General features: G+C 40.4%; 1 protein-coding gene across 5 annotated transcripts in view; it reads right to left on the bottom strand.

Moving 5' to 3' along the window:
• Positions 1-23,183, bottom strand: part of suclg2 (succinate-CoA ligase GDP-forming subunit beta) — a 100,416-nt gene that overhangs the window by 5,216 nt on the left and 72,017 nt on the right. For 2 of the 5 annotated variants that reach the window (XR_014800237.1, XR_014800240.1), the window contains one exon: positions 4,887-4,976. Coding sequence is in view for 1 of the 5 variants with exons in the window: in XM_084927768.1 (XP_084783894.1) it covers positions 4,856-4,976 (121 nt within the window). In the remaining 4 variants the exon portion in view is untranslated. Of the gene's footprint in view, positions 1-4,855; positions 4,977-23,183 lie in introns of those variants that run through there. The other 3 variants (XM_084927768.1, XR_014800239.1, XR_014800241.1) reach the window with 3 other exon arrangements.

Here is a 23,183-nt window from a genome sequence, read left to right as displayed (position 1 = left end):
GCTCTTCAATGGGGTGTCACAGGGTCCCCAGGAAAAAAAATTGTAAATGTAAAATAATAAAATAAATATTCTTCTGTAGCAATAACAAAGTATAACATAAATTATTCAGTAGCAATTACACAAGAATATCCAGTAATGTCCCTGCCTACAATTAAACACATTCACTTACCGAAAATCGGGGCATCTGCTGTGGCAAATGGGTTCAAGCCTTTTACCACAAACTTAGTCACTGCTCGGTGACATTCGTCTATCCTGGCCTGAAAGGAGACGCTACCGGTAGACTGCAGCGAGAACTGCCAGCATCTGAGCCAGACTCTGTCTGTCTCTCTCATCATGGTGACCTAAATGCACAGTAATGGCAGGTTTTGTAATAAGGCAGATCGCGCTAACATAATATGCACTGTTGTTGATTGTTTACCTGCCGCATTAACGGGAGAGGACGTGCAAACGTTACCGCTGCTGCTGGGTTGAGATTCATGAGTCCGGAGCGGAATTAAAAACACGACATTCATTTAAGGTTATCGCGTGTCTTTTGCATATTCGTAGTGTTTCCTCCCTTAAATGAAATATCTACTTTGCAAGTAGCCCCGTTGTCATCTGTTCTCGTAAAGTATAACCAAACTTTTGAGCGTTTGAGCCGCTTAGGTACCGTGTTTCCTGCCAGGTAAATGACGCTCCGCAACGTGGTGACGTCATTCGGGACGACTGGAATCGATAAGGGAATCGTTTGCAAAAATGGCAAACAATTCCAAGGAATTGAAACAGTGGGAACCGGTTCTCAACAAGAACCGGGTTTCGATACCCATCCCTACTTATGTATGTAAACTGTATGTATGTAATTGCAGTTGTCAGGAAATCTCATGGCAAACCAAAAGTTAACATTTTAGTCTGTTTTTGTTTCGTGCCACTGTCCTAACGTACATTATAATCTGTATCATTAACTTTTTGTGTTGGGAATCTGCATAAATGTCACAATGCTACAGTCCAGTAACTCACTTAGTAAAAGCAGTTTAAAACAAAGAAGGGCGCTCTGCCTCAAGACCAGCCAGATGAACCACAGGCAGCTGATATATACACCCTCCCCCCAAAAGAAACCTACTTAACTGACTGCATGTTGTCATACTCACTCGACTCTTAACCCAGCCCCAACCAGACAGTCTATATCAGGGGTCGGCAACCCTGGGCACGTGTGCCACAGTTGGCACCTGAAGGGTTAACTGATGGCACAACCATAGCTGGACTGGCCATCGGGCATACCGGGCATTTGCTCGGGACCCGAGGCGGCCGCCGGTCCGAGTGTCAGGTGAACTGAACTTCAGGTAAGAAGTTATGACCTGCAGTCTATCGTTATTTTTTTGCCAGGGGGGCCAGGTGGGGCATTAACAGGGAAAGGGGGGCACAAAGAAATACTTTATTATTCTCATTTAAAATGTCTGGCTGTTATTAAATAATCATCTGAAGCTTACAACCACAGTTTTTATCTGATGTAAAATGTATAGAAATCATACATATACCAACAAGACAGTGTACATCACTGTCACAACAGCGTTTGTTTTCATTCAAAGGCTTTATGGCTTTAATACCTGGTGGGCCGGTCTCTAGTCAAAATGCCCGGGCTGATTTTTTGTCCCAGTCCAGCCGTTGGCATGACACGCAGTGAATTAATCTGAGAAGGTGCATCAAAAAATAAATGGCCGCGCCAGCGGTGCTTTCAGGTGTTTGGACCAATGTTTTATTTTCTGATCAAACCAGAAATCTTTAATGAGCAGCTGGATTTGTCTCACATTAACTGGCTGAGTTGATGCCAGTTAATGCAACATCGAAGTAGCTGGAATCCACAGCTGTGCGTGTTCATGGAGCTGCATTTTCACCTGCCCGACATCACTACCTGACAAGTTTAACTGTCTTCAGAACATTGCAGAGGCCTTATTGACAGTATTTGGCTGTACATATCTGTGTGAGCAGATTTTCTCTCACACGAAGTGTCCTCAGGTAGCCGTCTGAATGCTGGACACTCGGAGACCTGTGTCTCTGAGTGGGAGACCAGAGATCACATTAACGTGTATGTCTCTGTATTAACAGACATGCCATATTGGCTTAGTTTATTTTTCTTATCATTGTTGTGAGGAGACCATAAATAGCATTTGTATTTTCTGTTGTACAGTTCATTTGCTGTTATGGATAAAAAGTGTCTTTTTATTTTTTTTGTTTCAAAATAGCTGATAACTATTCACTGATAGCTGCCAACATCTGTAAACAAATATAATTCTATAAAGTGGTTCTATATATTGTGTAACTGTTCATATAGAGCGTTATTAAATTTATTGCTAATGCAATCATATGGCACACTGACTTCTGAGGAAATTTTAAATGACACTTGCCATCAGAAAGGTTGCCAACCACTGGTCTACATGATTAAAACAAACATAAACACATTACATTTTTTATTCAGTTTTTTTGTATTATCTGTTATTTAAGAGCAGCTTACTGCAGCATCAGATTTCATGTTTTCATCAGTGCTAACTCTAACAGAGAGTATCTTAGTATCTTAACACTGTGTTCCCTATTTGCATACTTGTATAACGTGCATGACATTTATTCTCATGATTTAATCAATTCTTGTCAGATTCTTTGTGAGAGGCAAATAGCGAGATTTACACTATGTGAGGGTAAGTTAATAGCTATTTTTAAAAAGCACTACAAAAATAAAAAAATGTGTAATATATGTGAAATCAAAGACAGAAACCCCCCCAAATCAACCAGTGTGTGAATGTATATTACTCTATATTTATGTATGTGGATATGCATATAGCTGCAGCAGCTATTTTAGCTATAATGATGCTGTCAGGACTGATGTTGAAATCTCATCCATTGACACAGGGCCTCAAATCCTGTTTCAACTATATATGAGGAAAAGCTCAAGCAGAACATGCTCCACTCTTTGACAGAGAGTTGGGGGACACCTCAGAACAGAGTTAAATGAATGTAGTCACCTTTTTTCTGGATGCCAAAGGTTTTTTAAGAGGCAGACAAACCTGCAGAGAAACACAGGATGACCATGCGCACACTGTAGCCAAAGAGGGCAGTACAGCAGCTCCTTAGGTATCGCTTCCTTTCTATACCTTCAATAACGACAGTGTGTCTGCGTGTTCTCTGCTCAGTTTTCACCAGATGAGTCTAAGTGCTAGCGATGATAATTACAGACTGTTTTAGATCAACTCAATCAGCCCACATCAAACACTTCATGCATACTCTATCAACTAACACAACTCTATCAGGAACTAGACCACATGGCCTCTCTTCCCCACATATGGGAGCACATAATTCTCCGCCAGTGCAATCAACCCTGGCTCTTTAGGGCCTTTCCAATTAAAAGTGTGCCTGTTAATCCATTCTGATCCTGTTGAAGAACGCTGGGCCGTTTTCACTGCCCGGCAGACAGCCTAGCAAGCTGAGCTGATTGATTCAGAGCCAATCCTCTCCACAAGACTGCAGCCCAGGATGTAATGACCCACAACTAAGGCTTGGATTAGGCCTCGGTCAGGGTGACGTGTTTGGACCATCCGGCATCCACCAGAAGTGACTTTCTGGACTGTCTGAGAGTCATGTTGAATTATGGCTACTATCAGAAATGTGTGGTGGATAATTAAGGATCCGTGCAGATTGCCAGTCTAGTTCGTTCTGTAGTTGTGTTTTCTAAAGAGACAAATGTGCATCTTGAACTTGGAGTGTTTGAACTTCAGTCAACAATATTATTTTTGGTTCAGACCGAAAGTTTTTTCAGCCATGGGGTAGATTTACATACCTGCATGACATTTTTATTCGACTTTAGGGGAAAGTAGTGGAAATGACAGTTAAGAGTAAAATTCTCACACTACATTGTGCTCTGAACAACCCAGCCCTCACTACTGCACAGCACCTCGACACACAGTTGGCTTCTAGAAACAGCTTACACGCCCTGACCTACAAATAGCAGATTGTGTGCAGACATACAGCATGAAATGCTAAGCGCTAACACACACACACACACACTCTCCTGCTCTGTGCTCTGGACACACCACTCAGCAGGATCTTGACAATTAAGCTAACCACCAACTGGCCCTATGCCTCTGAGTCACCACTGCCATTCCCCACACACACACACACTCGGGCAAACACACACAGCTGAGCAGGTTTTATTAGCATATAGAGGTGAAAGGTGAGACAATCAGTGCCGTCTCTACAGTTATTCTGGCTGCTGCTAATGACAGGTGCAGCAGAATGTGACATCTATGAGAAATGCACTGCTGTTCTTTCTGGGACAGTGGGCCACAATGAAGATGGATATGCTCCTGAGAGTACAGCAGCAATAATACAATGGCTCCAAAGTTTAAAACTAGGTGGGGAATGAGTTTCTTTGTACCTTTGAAATTGAAAATATTCATAAAATGATACTGCAAGCTATATTCTCAGTCCATATAAACTCAAACCAGCTGTACCCTGAGCAAAGGAGACTTTAGGTACAGTTCAAGAAAAATAAAACTTACTGACACATATATGTAAAAGCAAGACAAAAAGAACTTGTGTTTACATGATGATGATGTTACTCATGCGCCAGGTCAAGGTGAACAACTGTGACGAGCGACACAGCTGTGAACCTAGTTGCATGTAATAGCGTATTAACCCCCAATCATTAAATGCTCATTAATGTGAAATTCTTTCGCTGGAGGCTAGATGTGCCTAAGAGAAATGATGCAGTCTGTTTGGTTTAACTGGAAGTGCCAACTGCCGATGACTTACTAAAAGTGTCAGAGAGGCAAAACAAAAACTTTTGTGCATGTGTTCCAGTGTTGGTGAGTGTCAAGTGCTGTTTTACCTTCCAGCCTGACCACCAGCGGCACTTTGAGCTCCAGCTCTCGGCAAGCTTTGGTGATGCCATTGGCAATGATGGCACAATTAACAATGCCCCCAAAGATGTTGACCAGGATGGCTTCAACCTGTGAAAGAAGACAATAGACAAAAAAAGAATTAACCCAACAATAAACAGCAAGTGAAATGAAATAAGATAAAGGCAAGTTTCAGCTGTACCATCTTTGTGCAATAGCAAGAAACAACATTTAAACAAACAGCAGAGCATGTCTTGTTGGGAATCCTAGCAGCTTCATTCAGACATGTACTAAATAAGACATTCAATTATATCATTAAATTATAATTAATTTAATATTAATTTAATATATAATTATAATTTAAATTATAATATCTTACTTATAAAGACAAAATAGAAATAATCTGGTCCTTAGCTGGTTTTAAAATGAGGTAACTCCAACCTCAGATAACAAAACATGACACATTACTGCGTGTGAGTGTTTCTTTATCAAAAACTGAGCTAAAATGCAAAAGCAGTACATGAAAAACCAAGAATTCCCTTATTGCTTCTATAGAAATAAAGAGAGTAAGTAGCTGCCAGGTCCTGCTAATTAAATGCACTTGATTAACTGATAATTAGTGAGTGTGAGCGCCTCTGAACAAGCAGAAGCTTTGGCAGTTTGCTGGTCCAGAGCAGCAAAGGTGTGTACAATGCTGAGGACAAAGAGATGTCAGCTGTGATCTTACAGACCACTGTTGCTGTCCATCAATGGGTTATAAAGGGTTATACAGCCATTTGCGAACAATTTTTAGTCCATCATTCCACACCGAGAAAGATTATTCACAAGTGGAAAACGATCAAGACAGCAGCCAATCTTTCCAGGAGTGGATGTCCCAGCAAATTCACTGCAAGATCAGGCTGTGCAGCGATCAGAGAAAGTGCAACAAAACCCAAGAGCGACATCTCAGACTCTACAAGCTGTTAAATGTTAAAGTTCACGACAGTACAATTAGAAAAAGCCTCTTCTCACAAACCACAAATTTTGGAACAATGAACCTCATTGAAACAATGTGTATGCACAAGTTTATGCACGAACTATGCATACACACATTTCAATGACGAAGGTCTGGCTGTCTTTGAAACTCTAAACAAGTTTTTTTCAAAGCTGAATAAAAATACTGCTAGTGCTGCAATTACTACTTTTACTAATACTAAGCCTGTTGGTTTAACATGACTGTGTTTCACTAACAGATGCACGGTGTAAAGAACACATAAGCTGGTGTGCACATTTCATGAATCTGAAAATAATTTTGCATATGGACTTTTTTGTGCAGGGTAAGAATGTCCATGCAAACACTATTGAAAGAGACTAATGTCCTTTGGATAGATTGTTTGGTGAAACCCAAACATAGCGTATAAGCACAAACACCTCATACCAACTGTCATAACTAGGGGTGGGTTTTGATAATCGATTTATCGATTAAAATCGATTCTGGCTTGGATAACGTGATATCGATTCATTAAAATCCTGAATCGATTTTTTTAATATTAATTTATATTGCCCGAAACGCCAGAATCTCAGGTTAAACCTCACAAAATTTCAAGAACCACCAAACAGCTAAAACAGTAAATGAGAGAAGGTACACGGATTCTGCACAAAGATGTAAACACAAAGCGCGGACCCGCAGATCAGAATCAGTGAGATGTCGCCTTTCTCACCCGACGGCACGGACACGGTCGGGGCTGAAAGCCGACAGCTCGCTGATTCCGATGTTTCGGCGGGTCCGCGCTTTGTGTTTACGCCCTTTTTGCGGTGATTCTAAAGATGTTAGTTTTATCTCTCCAAACATTATTGACTGAACCAGCAGCAAAAGAAGATCCAAACTAAGCTTCACATAAACATCGTCATGAATTCACTCTGACTTTTGCTGTTTTGCTCCCACCACACTTCATGCACAGCTCTCTCTCTCTCTCGTTTTCTCTGTATAATTCAAGAACAGTTTCCCGTCTAAAAATCTGTTTTCTGCATTATTCGCTTGCTTGTTACGCACAAGTGTACCGTTCTTACAGCGCTGTCGGCCGCTGTTTTTTTCCCTTTTACTTACTTCCGAAAAGAAAGCCTCATCTCTGCTGTTCAATAGGCTACTGAACAAATTTCAACTTTTTAAAATTATGCAAAATGCAAAACGCTTAGCTGTGCCTCTAATAAAACCGCTGTAACTTCAGAGGTAATGTTCATATGTTGATTAATGGTTTTCTTTCGTTTTTGATGTACTGCAGAATATTTTTATAAAATCCCAGGCCAGGAAAATCATCTTCATGTTTTTCTGTGTTTTATCTTCAGCTACTTTGACACAAAGGCATCTGCTGTGATGCTCACACCTTTGATAAAGTCTTGCGAGTGTCAGCTTCCTTTTTATAGATACAAAAATATGTAAATGTACTGATCTGAATTATAATATTTCTGACTGTCTGAGGCAAAATTTCCCAGATTTAAATCGAATCGAATCGTGGATCGAATCGATTCGGGACCTTGTGAATCGGAATCGAATCGATTCTAGAAATCAGTGACGATACCCAGCCCTAGTCATAACAATGGTGATGGTTTGGGTTTGATTCACAGCCACAGGGCCTGGGAACCTTGCAGCCTTCGAGTCGACCATGAACTCCTCTGTATACCAAAGTACTCGAGAGTCAAACATGAGACAGTCTGTCTGACAACCATCATTGATCCCAACCACAGCAACAAATCTACAACTGAATAACTAAAACAGGAAAGAATTAAGGAGGTGCGTTGACTCAAAGTTCAGACCTCAACCTGACTGAAAAACTGCAGTGGGACCTTAAGAGAGCTGTGCATAAGCAAACACTCTGAACTGAAGTAATGTTGCAAAGAAGAGGGGATGAAATTCCTCAACAATGATGTGACAAACTGGTAAAGTCTTGCTTTTTGATTAATAAAAATGTCCTACGTGGAGTACACAGTATTGTACGCAACATGGCCAATCCTTTCAGTGTCTCAGGGGTAATTTATCACGATTATTTTTCTTGCTGGTAAGTTTTCATTGGGGTGAAGACTTTACTGTAAAGTTGTAGGGCAAAGTGAAAAAGGCAAACTCACGCAGAGACATACAAAGTGTATCTTTGCACTCTGCTGGGAGTGAAAGGTGGAAGAAGTGTGAAGTTCACACTTTGTCAGGTGTGCATAAAAACACATTTTGTTCCACAAAGGAGCAGCTTTGTCTGTTCTGTTAGCACGGGCAGACTAAGACTGCGAGACAGTGTCAAAAGTGTGTCTCATGACAAAAGGCTGTTCTGTTTGGCTGTTTAGGGCACGATACAGCAGTGTGTGTTTCTGAACTAGGATAATCTTGTTTGAGCCTCTGTGGAAAGTGTTATGTAAATGATATATGGATATATATGTTGTACCTTTATAGAAAAGTGTCCAGTTTGTGCATTACAACACATCAGTGACCTGTCAGGATGCTGTCAGGTTATTGGAAAGTGACTTAACATCCCATCATCTTTACCAGAGCACAGCTGCCCTAAAATATCGATGAAGACACGCTCAACTTTCTTACAAAACAAGCACAAAAGTGATATCACCAAATAGAGAAGCATTGCAGCTTGTATGTGTGTGTGTTTGCATGTGTGTGTGATTACACACTGACAATCTAGCACTTGGTAATTACCCTAGCTAGCTCAGTGGAAAAGTAGACTGAGAGCACACAGGATTAATCCTCCATGTTTGTTTATAATCACTGCTAATCTGTTAGCAGCAATTTGGATGAGCAGCTTCTGGGTGTGTTTGTGTGCTTGTGTGTGCGTGACTGTTGTGCATGTGTATGTTGTCAGTGTGTGGTAATGATGTTTACAGGGAGAGAAGATCAAGGACTTGGATAGCTATCAATCAGAGTGTCGCCATGGCATTGTCCTCTATATGCTATCCAAATGAGCATCTCCGTACGAACAGCGGAGAATGACACAAGACCAGGAGAGCGCTCCCGAACAAACACAAACATAGGCAGGACTATAAAAACTCATTTACCACGCAAAGACACCGAGAAAGAGGCTCGATTAACACCGAGAGCCATTTTGTGCTGATTAAGTGCATCGCACAGGGAATTCGCCCTGAAATGCAAAAACAAACAAACAAGAGGAAGAGGCTGGGAATCGATCGTCTCAAACTTGAAAATAACGGTTTGATGTTTCAATAAAATGCAAAGGTGATCAAATGAAACACGGACTCCTGATTAGAGAGTAATGCTGTATGATGAGGAGCTTTATGGAAAATTATGGATGGGGTAGAGGCAGTTTGAATTATGTGTGCTGCAGTTTTTGACTCCAATGAAGTCACAATCCCAGTCTACGGGAAAGCTGACGATACACTCTAAACAATGATAACTGTGCCACTCAGCAGCTTTAGGTACTTCTAGTACTTCATCTCTCCCTGTTATAATATTCCCATCATTTAAACAGTAACAAACTAAATGCATTTTATTAAGATAATATTTACAAGCACACTTGCTCATCCTTTCCCAGAATTACAAACTGCTCAAAAATGGAAAGCACATTTTCACTTTTATAATCATTTTGTTTTCTCTTTTACTTCTATGAGTCTAATTTCATTATTGTAAATTAATCTTACAATTCTTTTATGTTACCCATATCTGCAAAATGCTGCAAAATAACCTCCAAATGCTAAAAAAGAAAAGACTGCTGCAACAAAGGCTGCGCTTTCTGCTTTAAGGCACGGCTTTGAAAGAAAAAAAATTCTGTAAAAAGGAAAGCTATTATATGTCATTACATATACGTATCCATATTTTTCTCATGTGAAATTGAAACGGAAAAGGAAGGAGAGGAGGGCGTTTTATTTCCGCATTTTTCTGTCTTTTTATTTATTTTATGTTCACTTTGCACCATGAATAGTTTCAAAAGTCAATATAATGTTAAAAAAATTCTACATATTGTAAAACATCTAAAGGAGAAGCTTTGAATTATCCCTGCTGTTCATTACTGTCTATGTTTACGACTGACATCACTGCACAATCATGAATCTGCTCCACCACACATTGTATGACCTGTGTGTTTGCAATAATGGGTCTACAGGGGAAGGACCACATATAGGTCAATGTGGAGGTGAAATACGGGTAAATTTACATACATTTTAAAGGAAACATATGCAATATATTAGCAATAACATTTACTCACTCGTTACCATTAAAGACAAAGACTCACTGGCAGCTGATGTGATGCAGAGTTCACCAAGTCCATGCTTGTCTATATTTTTTCCTCTTTTTTGCCATATACACTACATCCTGCCTTAGGGCACAAGTATGAAAGTGTGTGTTTTTACATTACCCCGTGCAGGTGTGGCAAACAACAGGCAACAACAACAACTGGATATTATCCACAGATAAAACATAATCAGCAGACAGATATAATGCTCGAGTCGATGCACGCACCCAATTTTTATCCTGACCGCCAGCAACGTACAATAGATGAAAAATAAATAAATAAAATGCAGCGCATAAACAGAGCTTTAAAGAAAGATCAAATGTGGAGAGAAAAAATGACCCGCTGAGGGAAGATAATCATTGGAGTTGTTTGTATTACCAGTGAGCAAACAATGCTCGTATCATCGGCCATGACTTCGCATGCACAGTGCAGTGCGTTAACAATGTATCGTATTTAATGTGACAGTTTTGTTGGAGTGCTCCTCGCGTTACACAGCTGACACTGAGCAACAGCAAAATGGGGCACCGATTTACGATAACAGTGCGTTTCTTTATTTCTGGTGGCTCAAGCTGCACATATTGTATCACAGTTGTTTAGTGTCGCAAACACACACACCCTCCATTATATGGAGTCCCACTTGGGGGCAGCAGAGATTTAGACGCCTTTTGGAGCTTCACTAGAGAAGCCTCTATTCTCACCCCATCCACAGCCCATTTTTCAACTCTGTCTCTGTGGGGATGAACCATATTTCTTCCATTCATGCATCTCCTATTGACACCCATGTATATTAATGATATATAAGGCATGATTTATGTTGCTGGCCACAAAAGTAAATGCAGTTTATAGAAATATGGATGTGGCGAGGAATAAGTTGCACTTTGCTGAAAGTTCGTTTTATTTTTTTCCCTTCTTCTCCCATTTCGTTTTATGACAATGTGTACATCCCAAAGGAGCACCTCGTACAAAGAGACAAATAAGCAGACATTTGATATAAATGTTCTTCAGCTGCTATATGTTCCAAGCAGAGATCGCAGATATACGTTAAATACAGAACCGTGCGGCAGGAGGGAACAAGGCAGCGACGGCAGTTCTAACTATTCATTTTTCTAAAGATATTCTGCCCTGGAATGAGTCACTTGGTTCCCAAATGTATAATATGGTGAGGTCAAGTGTACTGTTCCTTTGTGGTGGAATGAAAACGGCACATTAGGTATGAATTACTTTGCTTCTCCGCAGGTTAGTGAGCTGTGGGGTTAAAATGCAACAACAGGGGGAAACAAAAACAATGGGAGCCAAATTTAGTGCCAAGCCCATTTGTTTGATGTCCTGTACAATTAAACGACTAACTCCCCTGCACCACGTATCCTTTCAGCATCTCAGAAATCCAGATTTCAAGGTGTGAAATAGCGCTGTGCCCCTCAATCCACCTCAAACCTTCAACATCACATTTCTGTACTTCTGCAACAGACGGTAAAACGCTACAGTCTCTTTCCTTAAAGGCATTCATTTCAGGTGAGCAAAGTTGGCAGCGGGGTGGATTTCTTTCATCAGAGCTCAGCATAAAGGCATCAGGTATAATGTGCCAGCTCACTCTTTTAGAGGATCTTTGTGTGTTCTTTCAGGCAGAGTTGCAGCATGAGCTGTTGCCTTCTACCTGGGTGCTGCTGAAATGATTCAAATTTTAGAAAATAGGATCATTGCTGCCGGCATTCAGATACTCTGCCAAGGTTTTTTTTGCGTCAAAGTCAAAAAAAGGGGGGCCTTCACAGGAGAAACAGGCTTTTCTGCCTGCTATTATACACCCCACTAACTGCATTTAGGACAAGAAAGCTGTAACCACATGAGCATGGTGAATTGTCTGAGTTTTTTATGAAACATATGTTTAATACATGTCTGGGAAAAACCCCACTGTGTGTAATTATTATGGGCACAGATCTGGATCAGTATATACTGAAACATTCATCTGTACTGACTGAAAAATGAGGACAACTTTAGAAAGCACCATTCCATGTTGGGGATGTCTTGGTGCTCATTTCCATACACTGTTAAGTAGCAAACAAACATGATGTACTTTTCTCCTCCAAATTTTAGCCCAGAAGGGAATAAAGGCATTGTATTCCTTCTCATTCTGCGAGGCTCCTTGTCATGAGTTGTGCGTGCGTTGCTGAATTATCACTCAAATACACATTTTTATGCCCATACTGCTGTTAAGCACCGCTAATCTCTCAGCAGGATAGAAGAGGGAAAGAATCTTGTTCCCTTTGTTAGCAGGAAGCAAGATAGGAGTATAAAAAAAGGCAGGGATGGAGATGGGTGTGTGTCTCTCTGTGGCCTATTAAGGGCTATTGTTCTGTCTTATCTACTGAAGACAGCCTGTACTGTCACCGCCTGCTCTGGCAGGTCTTGTTTATTTGTTTTCGATCCACTGGGGGCCCAGTTCTTGGTCCTGGGGCCACAGGTTAACATGCACGGCTTCCAAATCAAGATAGGTCTGCTGGCTCTAGTAAAACATCTTGGAATGAAAGGAGGAGCAGTTGGCGAGAAACGATTATTCTGTTTCTGCCCGTGTTTGAAGTGGAAAGCATTAAATTGTCTTAGATGGGCACTGAATTGTTTTGGATTTCTTGGTATATGTTTAGTTTCTACACTCAAATAGCTTAAACTTTGTAAAAGAACAACTCAAAGAGAGCTGAAAACTAGATCTAGTTTCAAAAAACTAAAAAACAAAAAAGAAAAAAAAAAGTACCTTACTCAGTGAGGCAGAGCTAAAAAATACCAAATAAAATATTAAATTCTAATTTTGTCACAAAATGTGAATTAATTTTTTCACATATGGTCCATTTGTGCTCACTGGATTTCAGCTTCTCCAACATGATCTGCACATTTTCTTTTGCTTGTTTTTTCAATTTTAACAGAAAGACCATTTGGCATAGATGCAAAGTATTTGCCATTATGCAGTAAGACACATTTACACATTTCGTTAATGAACAGCCTTCACTTGTCTGCACTGTACTCACAACCATTGTACTCAAAAGACCTTCACCATCAGCACAATCAACAAAGTCATCATCCATTTCAAAGAATGTGTTTTCACCATGCCTATAAAAAAGAAAACTTGGTTCCTGGAGCCTGGAGGAGGTTTTCCTCACTGACCGTAAACCCAAGCAACTTCTTTGTAAAAAAATTTGGATCTGCCAAGATAATTTAACTCTGGCCATGTGTATAACTTGTTGGGGGGGGGAGACTCCACATCATCAAAACATCATCAGACTCTGCTGGTGGGGTTTATGTCATCTGAATATGATACAAGTCGCATCACTGATGGCAGGTTGTTGTAGTTTTCGCACCTGCAGTGAAATTTTATGTCTGATGCCAAGGTCTTCATTTCAACCATAATCTCTTTATGCATCTGGATTACTTTGCTCTCCCCCAAATATGCTTGCAATTGGCATTGATTGAGCCATACTGTATCAGCAAGTTGAGTTGAGAAAAACTTTAAAAGTACTGCAGAAGAGCACTTTAAAAATGGAAAGAAAGACCGGCTACTTGGATGCAAAATATAAAGAAATGAGGAGTGACTTGAGCCTGTTCACAGTATTCTAGCATGCTTTCTTTTCCTTCTTTTTAGCCTTGTTTGAGATACTGAGATGGGTAAATTGCTTATAAATTCCATATTAGAGCCTAATCTCACGAATGGCAGCAGGGTCATTTACTTTATTTTGACGTTTAAAGAAAAACATCTGAAAGGTCCAGGTTCAGCAGCTGGGTTCCAAAATGCTGATAAAAAGGTCCAAAAACTAGGAATTAATTCATTCAATACATCCGAATACTGCTATGTATTTCCCTCTTGATGCTATCAGAGTGTTTCATTCATTCAGTGAGTGGTCCAGTGAACAACACCAAGAGGAGCAATGAGCATCCAAACTCCTGACAGCACCTACTGAATTAAATTCAGCATTTTTAAAAATCAAGGAGCTCCATCATGTAATACTGTCATCTCTGGGAAACCCAACTCTTCTACAAGCTTTGCATTAAATGACCACTTCACAGAATCAAACACCCCACACGGCAATTTTATGGAACATTTGCTATTATGACCACTGATTCTGTCAAACGGAGTATCTATTTTACGATGCAAATCTATTCTTAGAGACGATACAGAACAGGAAAGAGAGAATGACATAAAGACAGACTGAGGAAAAAAGAAGGTCTTAAAGTCAGAGAGTGAGGTGAAGTGAAACAGATGGAAGACGGGAGATGGAGAAGAAAAGAGACAGAAAGAACTGATGGGAAGTGGTGCAGGCCCTGACTTCTATTGAAGGCTAGGATTGGCCCTGGCAAGGAGGGATAAGAGGGAAATAATTATCCGGCCTGCTGAAGCATGACAGCCCCTTCTTGGGACTGCAGAGAGACAGACTGAGCATTATGTCAAAGATTGGCCATGTCACTGGCAGAGACACCTTTTGACAGACAGTGGCATCTGAAGTTTCAGCTGATGGTAAAAACCTACTGCAACAGGCAGCTGGATACCTGTCTGATGGATGGGGTTACATCTGGAGGACATAAGGATGTAATCACTAAACTAAGTTTACTAACAACACATACTCCTTTATGTTCCTGTTTCTGTGCCACTTTAAAAGCTGTGCAATGATTACATGCTTTCAGAGTGACTGTATTTAACCCAACTTTAACCATCTACTGAACAGCAGTTTAACAGATAGTCATAGTTTTTATTATTGGCATCAATTCTCTTTTCTGAAAACAAATCATCCTGAGAGCAACGCGACGGAGCACTATTTCAGAGCCTTAACTCGAGTATGCATCGAAATGTCTTGCACGGATTCATCCACATCTTTGAGTCTTCTCACATATGTCCTGGCCAAGAGTCTTTTATGAGCACTCAGCCACCTCCAACCTAGAGCCCCCTGGGATTCCTTTTTTTTTCCTGCAGGCGAAAGAATAGAAACCAATCAAGGAAAAGATGGCTTTGCTTCCAGCCAAAATCAGTTTGTGTGAAGGTATGGGTAGGTACAGAAAGGGAGAGGGAAATGAGGAAAAAACCAAACTGAGGTCTGGCGTAACCTGTGTGACCACAGAATGGATCCTGAAAACGGCCTTTAACATATCTTGTTTCTCATTGCTCTTCTGATCTTATTCTCACAAACTTTTGCACTGCTTTGGAATCAGTCATTGCACTCTGTGGTTTTGTCAAAGTAATGCAATGAGTATGTACACAAAAATCTCTGGCTGAATAAAGAAAAAAAGAGTAGGAGGTGAATATACATTACAATTTCTGGGCCACTAATAGCTATGATTTGGATGTAATGACTGATTGGACCAAGTGGGATCAAATCTGTTCCAGTGTAGGCCAGTTGGTGTCGACAGTCGGGAGATAAAAATCATACAGCATGTGGAGTTTAATGATTGTAATCATTTGCCTTCTGATCCAATCACTGCCAGGCATTCCCATTAAGATTAGTTTAAACATGTTCGACAGGTGTGAGAGGCACAAATAATGCTAATTAACCAAAACTGTCTAATATGCCAAGCAAACACAAAAACTGTGCAATGTGTCGTGACTGAGAGGATTATTTTAGAGGGGCTCCACCGCCCCACAATTAAGGATTTTCTTAGATTTTTCCTCAGCAAAGTAGAAAAAACAAGTAAAGCATTTTTTCATGAAACTCATTTTGTGATTTGCTAACATTTTGTGACAAGTTTCTCTTCTTGTGGGACTTTTGGGGATCCCTGGTGACACGTCTTTACCACTTTTTCTACTCTGTCATTCAGGATGTGATTCTTTCTCTCTTATCTCTCTCTGTTGTTAAATATAAGAATCAAACACATTTAACTGTAGGCCGACCAATGTGAACACCACAGCAGATCTTACTATTAACCATCTCATTTCTTGGGGTTAAATGACTGGATCAACGTACAGTACTGCGCAAAGCTCTTGAGCGGCCCCTAATTTCTTTATATTTTCCTTCCAAGGAACCAGACAGTCTTACACTTTTTAAAAGTTCTCAAAGCTTTATGGAGGTCTCCAAATTCTTTCTTTGCATATTGTACTTGACCATTTTCAGAGGGATGTTTTTTGTTTTTCACCAATCTGTGAACCATTCAAGCATAAAAAATGAATCTAAATCAAGGGAACCGGTGTTTTGTCTACACATACCAGACGATTTAGCAAAGAACCAATCTGAAATTGTATCTTTGGACACTTTGTTACTAAAAGCCTGTTGCAAGAACACGTAATTTGTTCCCTTTTTTTTTTTTTTAGATGAATCTATGACAGACAGCAAAAATAACAGGTATAAAATAGCAATTTTGTACCAATAACATGCTAGCTATTAGACCTGAGAGATGCATCTGGCCATTCAGTTGATCCGTCTACTTTTCAATGAAGCCTCATCAGAAAAGGTCTGAGTTGAACGGTGACTGTAAAGAAGCCATTAAGAAAAGGCTGAGGTATGAGAGGTACAACAGTGAGTGTGAGGGAGTTAGCTGCAAACACTGGTTCATGGCTGCATTTCAGCCAGTGGTGTTGGTGATCCTGTCAAAATCGATGGATTTATGAATACAGAAATACACCGTCAATTTTTCAGCAACCATGCAATACTATCTGGAAAGCTTCCACTTGTACAATTGCTGATATATTAACTTGCTTCTGCCTTACATAATGTATTTATATGTAAGCTTGCACATGTTTTAATAAATGGCTGTACAAGGAACAAGGAATACTGTAAAACTACTAGTGCAACTGTGTACAATCCAAGTACTTCTGGATATACTACTTATGTCCATGTCCTTTTTTGTCTAAGACAGCGGTCCCCAACCTTTTTTGCGCCACGGACCGGTTTATGCCCGACAATATTTTCACGGACCGGCCTTTAAGGTGTCGCGGGTAAATACAACAAAATAAAACGAGTACCGGTACCGAAAAAAAAGAAGATTTATTCATAACACACGTGTAAAGACCCAGGAAAACCGAGTTAACGATAAAAACGATAACAAAATAACGCTGAAAACCGATAAAAACCCTGAAAACCATACATTTCACACCTGAGCCTCAAGTCTCGCGGCCCGGTACCAAACGACTCACGGACCGGTACCGGTCCGAGGCCCGGGGTTGGGGACCGCTGGTCTAAGAGACAGTCAGTTAATAAGTAATAGTGACCAAAGGCCAAGTGTCCACCGAGCTCCAGGAAACATCACTTCAATAAGAAGAGATATTATTCCATAATTTATTTCAATATTTTTGCACTTTACACGACTGAATATTTAAATATAAATATGCTACACATGTAGCTGTTGTTCGTGTCATGTTGCAATTGTCTGTTTGTCTATTCTGTTTCCACTGAGACCAAAGAAAAATTCAAGCCTAATTCCTTGCACATGTACACAAACTTGACCAATACATTCTGATTCTAAAGACAAAAAGCAAAAACAAAGGCTAGATCAAGAGTTTCCTGGATGCAGTTAGGTGATGGTTATCACCTGTACCAACATTTAAGAAGCTTTAAAAAAGATGTCACTGTGTAACTGAAGCTTTATTCTTATTCTTAGCTACTAAACCATCAGAATGATTATATGACCCTTTCACCTCCCCCCAGATTTACAAGCAGAATGAATGTCTAGTATTCATGGAAATCAAATTTCAAATTTAAGAGAGACTCTCACAACTTATCAGACACAAAAAGTTATAAAGAAAAACCCCTGTATTTTCTATGAAATACATCCCAACAACACACTGTCAACTCATTCAGCTGTCATTTACATTATTATGATTCACATACACAAAAATAAGCTTTCATCTTGACACAGTTTGAGTATAAGACCAAACATTTCAGTGCCTTAGGCCAAACAGAATATGTTTGTGAAGTTGTATTTGGTAAAGTATTTAATCTTATCCACGCTGCTGTGTTACAGAGTCAACTCTAGCATTTTATTTGAGTACATGGGTATAATAGAGTGGGGAAAATTATGAATAACTGCTCCCACAACAACACCTATAACTTTGATAATGTACACATTTTATGAATAGTGTCACAGAGTTTATGTGTATTTGTCTTTAAATGAACTTCAAGTACATGAAAACCCAGAAGGTGCCTCTGAAGGTCAGCTTTACAAAATATACTTCCTCTTTGTCATGCAGATAGGAGCAGGGAGCTGATGTTGCTGGCTTAGAGGTGCGGAGGGGGAAAAACTTTGTTGTTGAAAGCTATGAAGGACAGGTTAAGATACTGTGAAAGCACTGGATAGTTCTAATGAAGCAGGAGTTGAGCAATAAGCATGTTACTCCACATTCTTTTACGCTGCCAGTTAATCCTTTTAAACAACCGAGAAGGATGAAAGTCTCACTTATGAATCTCCGGTGCAAAAACCACCACAGCAGACCTTGTAAAGAAGCACATTTTTTTGTAAAAAGCCAGGATAGCATTTTGAAGAACCTTAAAATGTGAACGGACATTAAACATAAGCACAGTTTTAAAATGTTCACGCGTTTAGACGTGACTTTATCTGGAACACATTTTGGGCTAGAGGAGCTTGATTAGACTAGAAATGCATACTTAGTTTCTGAATGCGTTTCAACAAATTCATATGGTGGGCCAATGTTACATTAAAGGGACGAGTACTCAAATCATCACAGCGAACAGACAAATCTGATCCGAGGGGCACTAAGGTCATGCTAGGGTCGTCATGATACTAAAATTTCAAGCTTGATAATGACGACTCAATATTACTTTTGATTCCTCAGAGGCAAAACAATCATTTAAAAAGTTGGAACAATACAAACAAAAGCATCAGTAACAGCACTATTTTTAAGTTGACTGATGTTGAGATCTGGAGGTCTTGGCATTTTGAGACCGCAGGCTGGGTTTGTGGTTATTGGGTAATAGTTAGCACCTATTGAGTGGGTATCACAAATGTTAACCTGGCCAAGTTAACATTTATGATAATTATTCAATACTTCAATCTTGTTTAAACGAAAGCTTTAAGTTATTCTCAGAGACCAGTAAAGTGTTATTTAGTGTTATGAATGTCAGAGGAGGGGCTGTGTGCCTGCAAGTCTGCAGGTGTTGTGTGAAGTTGTGGGTCAGCTGGAGGAGGCAAAAATGGTGTCGTTAGTACTGATACTGCTACAAACGAGTATCTCATCTGATAGTAATTTTTTGCATTGATTGGTGTCAGAGTATCGACTGATTCTGGGTCAGCTGTATAAGTATTTATTTCATTCCACAAAATTTCTCTTCTTCTTAGACCTTGACAACCTCACAGCAGCAGAGGCTGGAGCAGCACTGCATGTAGGCTGAGAGTAGAAATGACCCCATTGGCAGCAAAAGTCATTCACTACAGGCCCTAAAGCTTACTGCGGTGAGTGAAAGCAATCCAGAAGGCATTTTTAACAGCAATGTTTGGGAGACTTTTTAGAGCCATCTATGAAAATATGTCACACTCAGGGGGAGAAAAAAAACATGAATTTGGAAACGATGGTAGACACGAGATTTAATAACAGTAAAATGAAGGGATTTGATAATAAGTTATGAAGGTCCTAAGACCATGTTCCACTTTCTATACAGTTACCATACAAATTGCAAACTCTTCCAGGCTATAGGTTTCAGGACCTTGAACAACCTTTTCATTCCAATCCTAATGTTGACATAATCAGGATTAAAATCCTTTTATATATTTGTGCACACTGAAGGTTACACGGGAAGAGAAAAAGGAAAGAACAGTTACGAGGCAACAGAGATGCCATGCATGACGCAAGGCGAGGAGAGACCGACCTCTGTGGTGAGCGGGAGGTTTGTCAGATGTCAGTGAGGGATGTAGAACTCATCTCCTGCTGTTCACCTCAGGGTATCAGAGAGCCCCCGAACTGACACATGCACACGTACACACTGTAAACCTATCAGCAGGCGCATCAACATGCACACACAAACCATTTTGGTGTGAATTAGACTCAACAATTGGAGCCAGTGTAGGGCAGGCATATTATTCATCCCCGGAGGGTGTCGTGCTACTGCTGACAGGCAGACATAAATATTCCTCAACCCCTTGAACAAGGGTTAATGGCTGTCCATCACGCAGCAACGACACATACAAAGCTACACGGGCCTGATGCACACACACACAGTGTAACCACTTTCACTGGAATAGCAAGGTCATTTGGAGATTTAAAAAAAACAAACCTAAACAACAACTTGGAAGACAAGAAAGCAAATGATGAAAGCAGGAATATTATTCTTATTCTTTGCCAGACACATAGATTGGTATACATCACTGACCTTTACTCGTGAAATATGTATAGAAATTTGCATAAGTGCATAGACATATGGTAGGATGGATACTTTTTTGCAAAGTCAGGCTGAAGCTTTAAAAAGTTGAGTACTGGTGTGTGTCTGTTGTGCTCTACTCTGCTCAGAGCAAGAATTATTTTATTAAACTGAAGAAATGCATAATAGTTTGGGGGAATGGCATACATAATCACCTAAGAGACTGGGTACAACAAACCAGCAGTTGAATATAAAAGAGCCAACATTTCCCGCTTTGTTCCTAATGCTGCACGGCCAATCAGAATTAATTTATTCTAATGTATGCACACAGAAGGTCAATTATCCAAATGATTCCAGTTCAGATAGCACCTGATCTTGGGAGCCAATGAGCCATCGAGAGGGCAGATGGGTGTGCTTTGCAAGGCAAATCATCGCCCAAACTCTCATTTTTAGTCACCTCCCCACCATTTACGTGTCCGACAGAGCAGGCCTGACTGCTCGCTTTCAGTGAAGTGCATTCCACTATAAACAACTTAACAAGAAAGTAACAGAGCAGATGACTTCTAAGTAAACATTGGTGTAAACAAATAGTTAACACTAATGCTCAAAAATGCTCAACAGGTAATCCTGGTGTGGAAGTTAGCCGGACAACTCGGAGGACAGTCAGTTAAACAGAACAAAGGCCTTTATTTAGCGTTAACAGAACAAGACCATACAAGCCACATCTCCACGGCTCTACACTGTTCGTACATACATGTGCCGTGGTCAGGCAGTCGCCGGCGCCAGCCCGTTACAATGGTGCGGTCTCTCTAAACAGATGAACGGAGAGCAGCATGGTCAGCTGTGATGGCTGCCGCTGCACTCACACTAGGAGATTCTCCAACTACTACAATAATAGGACGACATCCCCTAGTGGTGCTATACCATTACATTTTACATATTGAGGATATATTGTGGTGGACCCGAGGAACATCTATGGAGTGTAAAACTACTTTGGAGGGGCTCTCATATTTTGGTTATAAGTTGCTTCTGTTATTAGGGACTCCTGTAGTTAACTGCTCTGCTGTGTAGCTGGGTGGCGCTTACACACACGCACACACACTGAGCACAGGAGAGAAGAGTGATTGTAAATGAGACCAAACACAGAAGAATCTTCAGGTTAAAAGACTGTAAGCTTGGTTTGCTGTAATAATTTCCAAGACTCTGCATAGTTAGAAAATACAGAAACAAATTCTTTTTTTTAAAGTGGAATAACTGCTCTTAAACAAGCTGACAGGGAAGGGAAAAAGATTTTTACAGAACTTCTCTAGTGTTCATTCAGGACTTCACATTCCTCCCCCTCACAATTAAGTGGCACTGCAACTACAATTTTCACCTTAACGCATCTTACAAGTACTACACCAACGCAGCACAAGTTTTCTAAGAATACATAAGCACAAACCGTACCTAAGCTGTGAGAGAATGAAAGGGCAGCCAATTAAGCAAGGGGCAGGTGAATATGGTGTAGAGTGAGAATTTACTATATGAAATCCGCTACATGCACCAAAAGGATGGCATATTAGATCCCTAGAACATACTTAGAGAGAACAGTATAGTAGTTGCACTGACGTCAAAAGTTCATATGTCCTATTATAAATGCCAAAATCGAGAGAAAAGCTTAATGAAAAGCAAGCCTCTGCATACAGTACAGAACTCCTTCCAACAAACCCACTTATTCATTTATCATTCTTGTCAATGACCAAATCACAGCAGCTAATGAATGGAGATGACGATTTCTCTACGGCACTCAGCCCCAGCTAAATGAGTAATTCAGAAATTGATAGAATAGACCCAATTTGCTCTCTATTCCAGCTTTCTCTCCTTCCCAACCCCTGTGGATGCAACAAGGTCTGGGAAAGTGGGTGCTAAATTGCCAGGAACATCCAAACCTGGTCGAAACAGATGGGCACAATCAGGGTTTAATTTACAGGAAGCCAGACACAGATACACACACTGATTGGGCATGTTAGCAACCCCAGCTCATGCCTTTTATTCTCCTGCACTGAGAACTCTTACATAAAAATTTCCCATGTCCTGAAGTCTCATCAAATAGAGATGTGGCCTGTTCACATATGCAAATGCAAAGGATTTCTCGTGTGTCTTAGAGAAAGGGAGGGGGGAGGGGGTGGGGGCAACCAATGGCTTTATGGCTGACATTTTGCCATGCATACTTTGATGGAGTTCAGGAGAACGGTGCAGCATATCAATTAGCCATTAATGGTTTGCTCAGGTATTAAAGGGATCAGAGAAACCAATAAAAGCCTGGGGAGAAAAGGAAGATGCAGAGTAGATTTCAGATCGATGAAAGTCTTGTCTGGGGGCCTTGTGAATAACAGGAAGGCCATATAATGTGACCTTTGAACTTCAAGTGCAAGCTAATGTGTCGCAGGTTTGGGAGCAAACAAGAAATTGATTACAAAGATCTATTTTATTTTCACAGTCATCAACTTCATATATTCATATTTATACACGCAGTATTGTTATGCCTGTGTGTGTTTAAATGCCTTATTAGAGCAGGTAGTTGTACTGCCCTCTACTGGAAGAGAATACAATTGTTCTGCCCGTTACTCGCCCCGATCGCTTAGAGTACTAATCAGGTGGAACCAGATAATCTTCCACTGCACACCTGATCATTTCTCACGGCACACCTGTGTGTGACATGGCACAGTGGTTGGGAAACACTAAACTAGAGCAATGATGCTGGAGAAGACTAGCTGTGACCTGTGCTGTTAGACCAGCAGAAGGAGAATGATCTGAAGAATGAAGCTAGGTCTGATTTCTAT

Source organism: Perissodus microlepis, chromosome 5 (genome assembly GCF_051167445.1).
Source record: "Perissodus microlepis isolate ML-2025 ecotype Zambia chromosome 5, ASM5116744v1, whole genome shotgun sequence".
Lineage (NCBI taxonomy): Eukaryota > Metazoa > Chordata > Actinopteri > Cichliformes > Cichlidae > Perissodus > Perissodus microlepis.
This window is presented reverse-complemented; position numbering and strand designations above follow the sequence as displayed.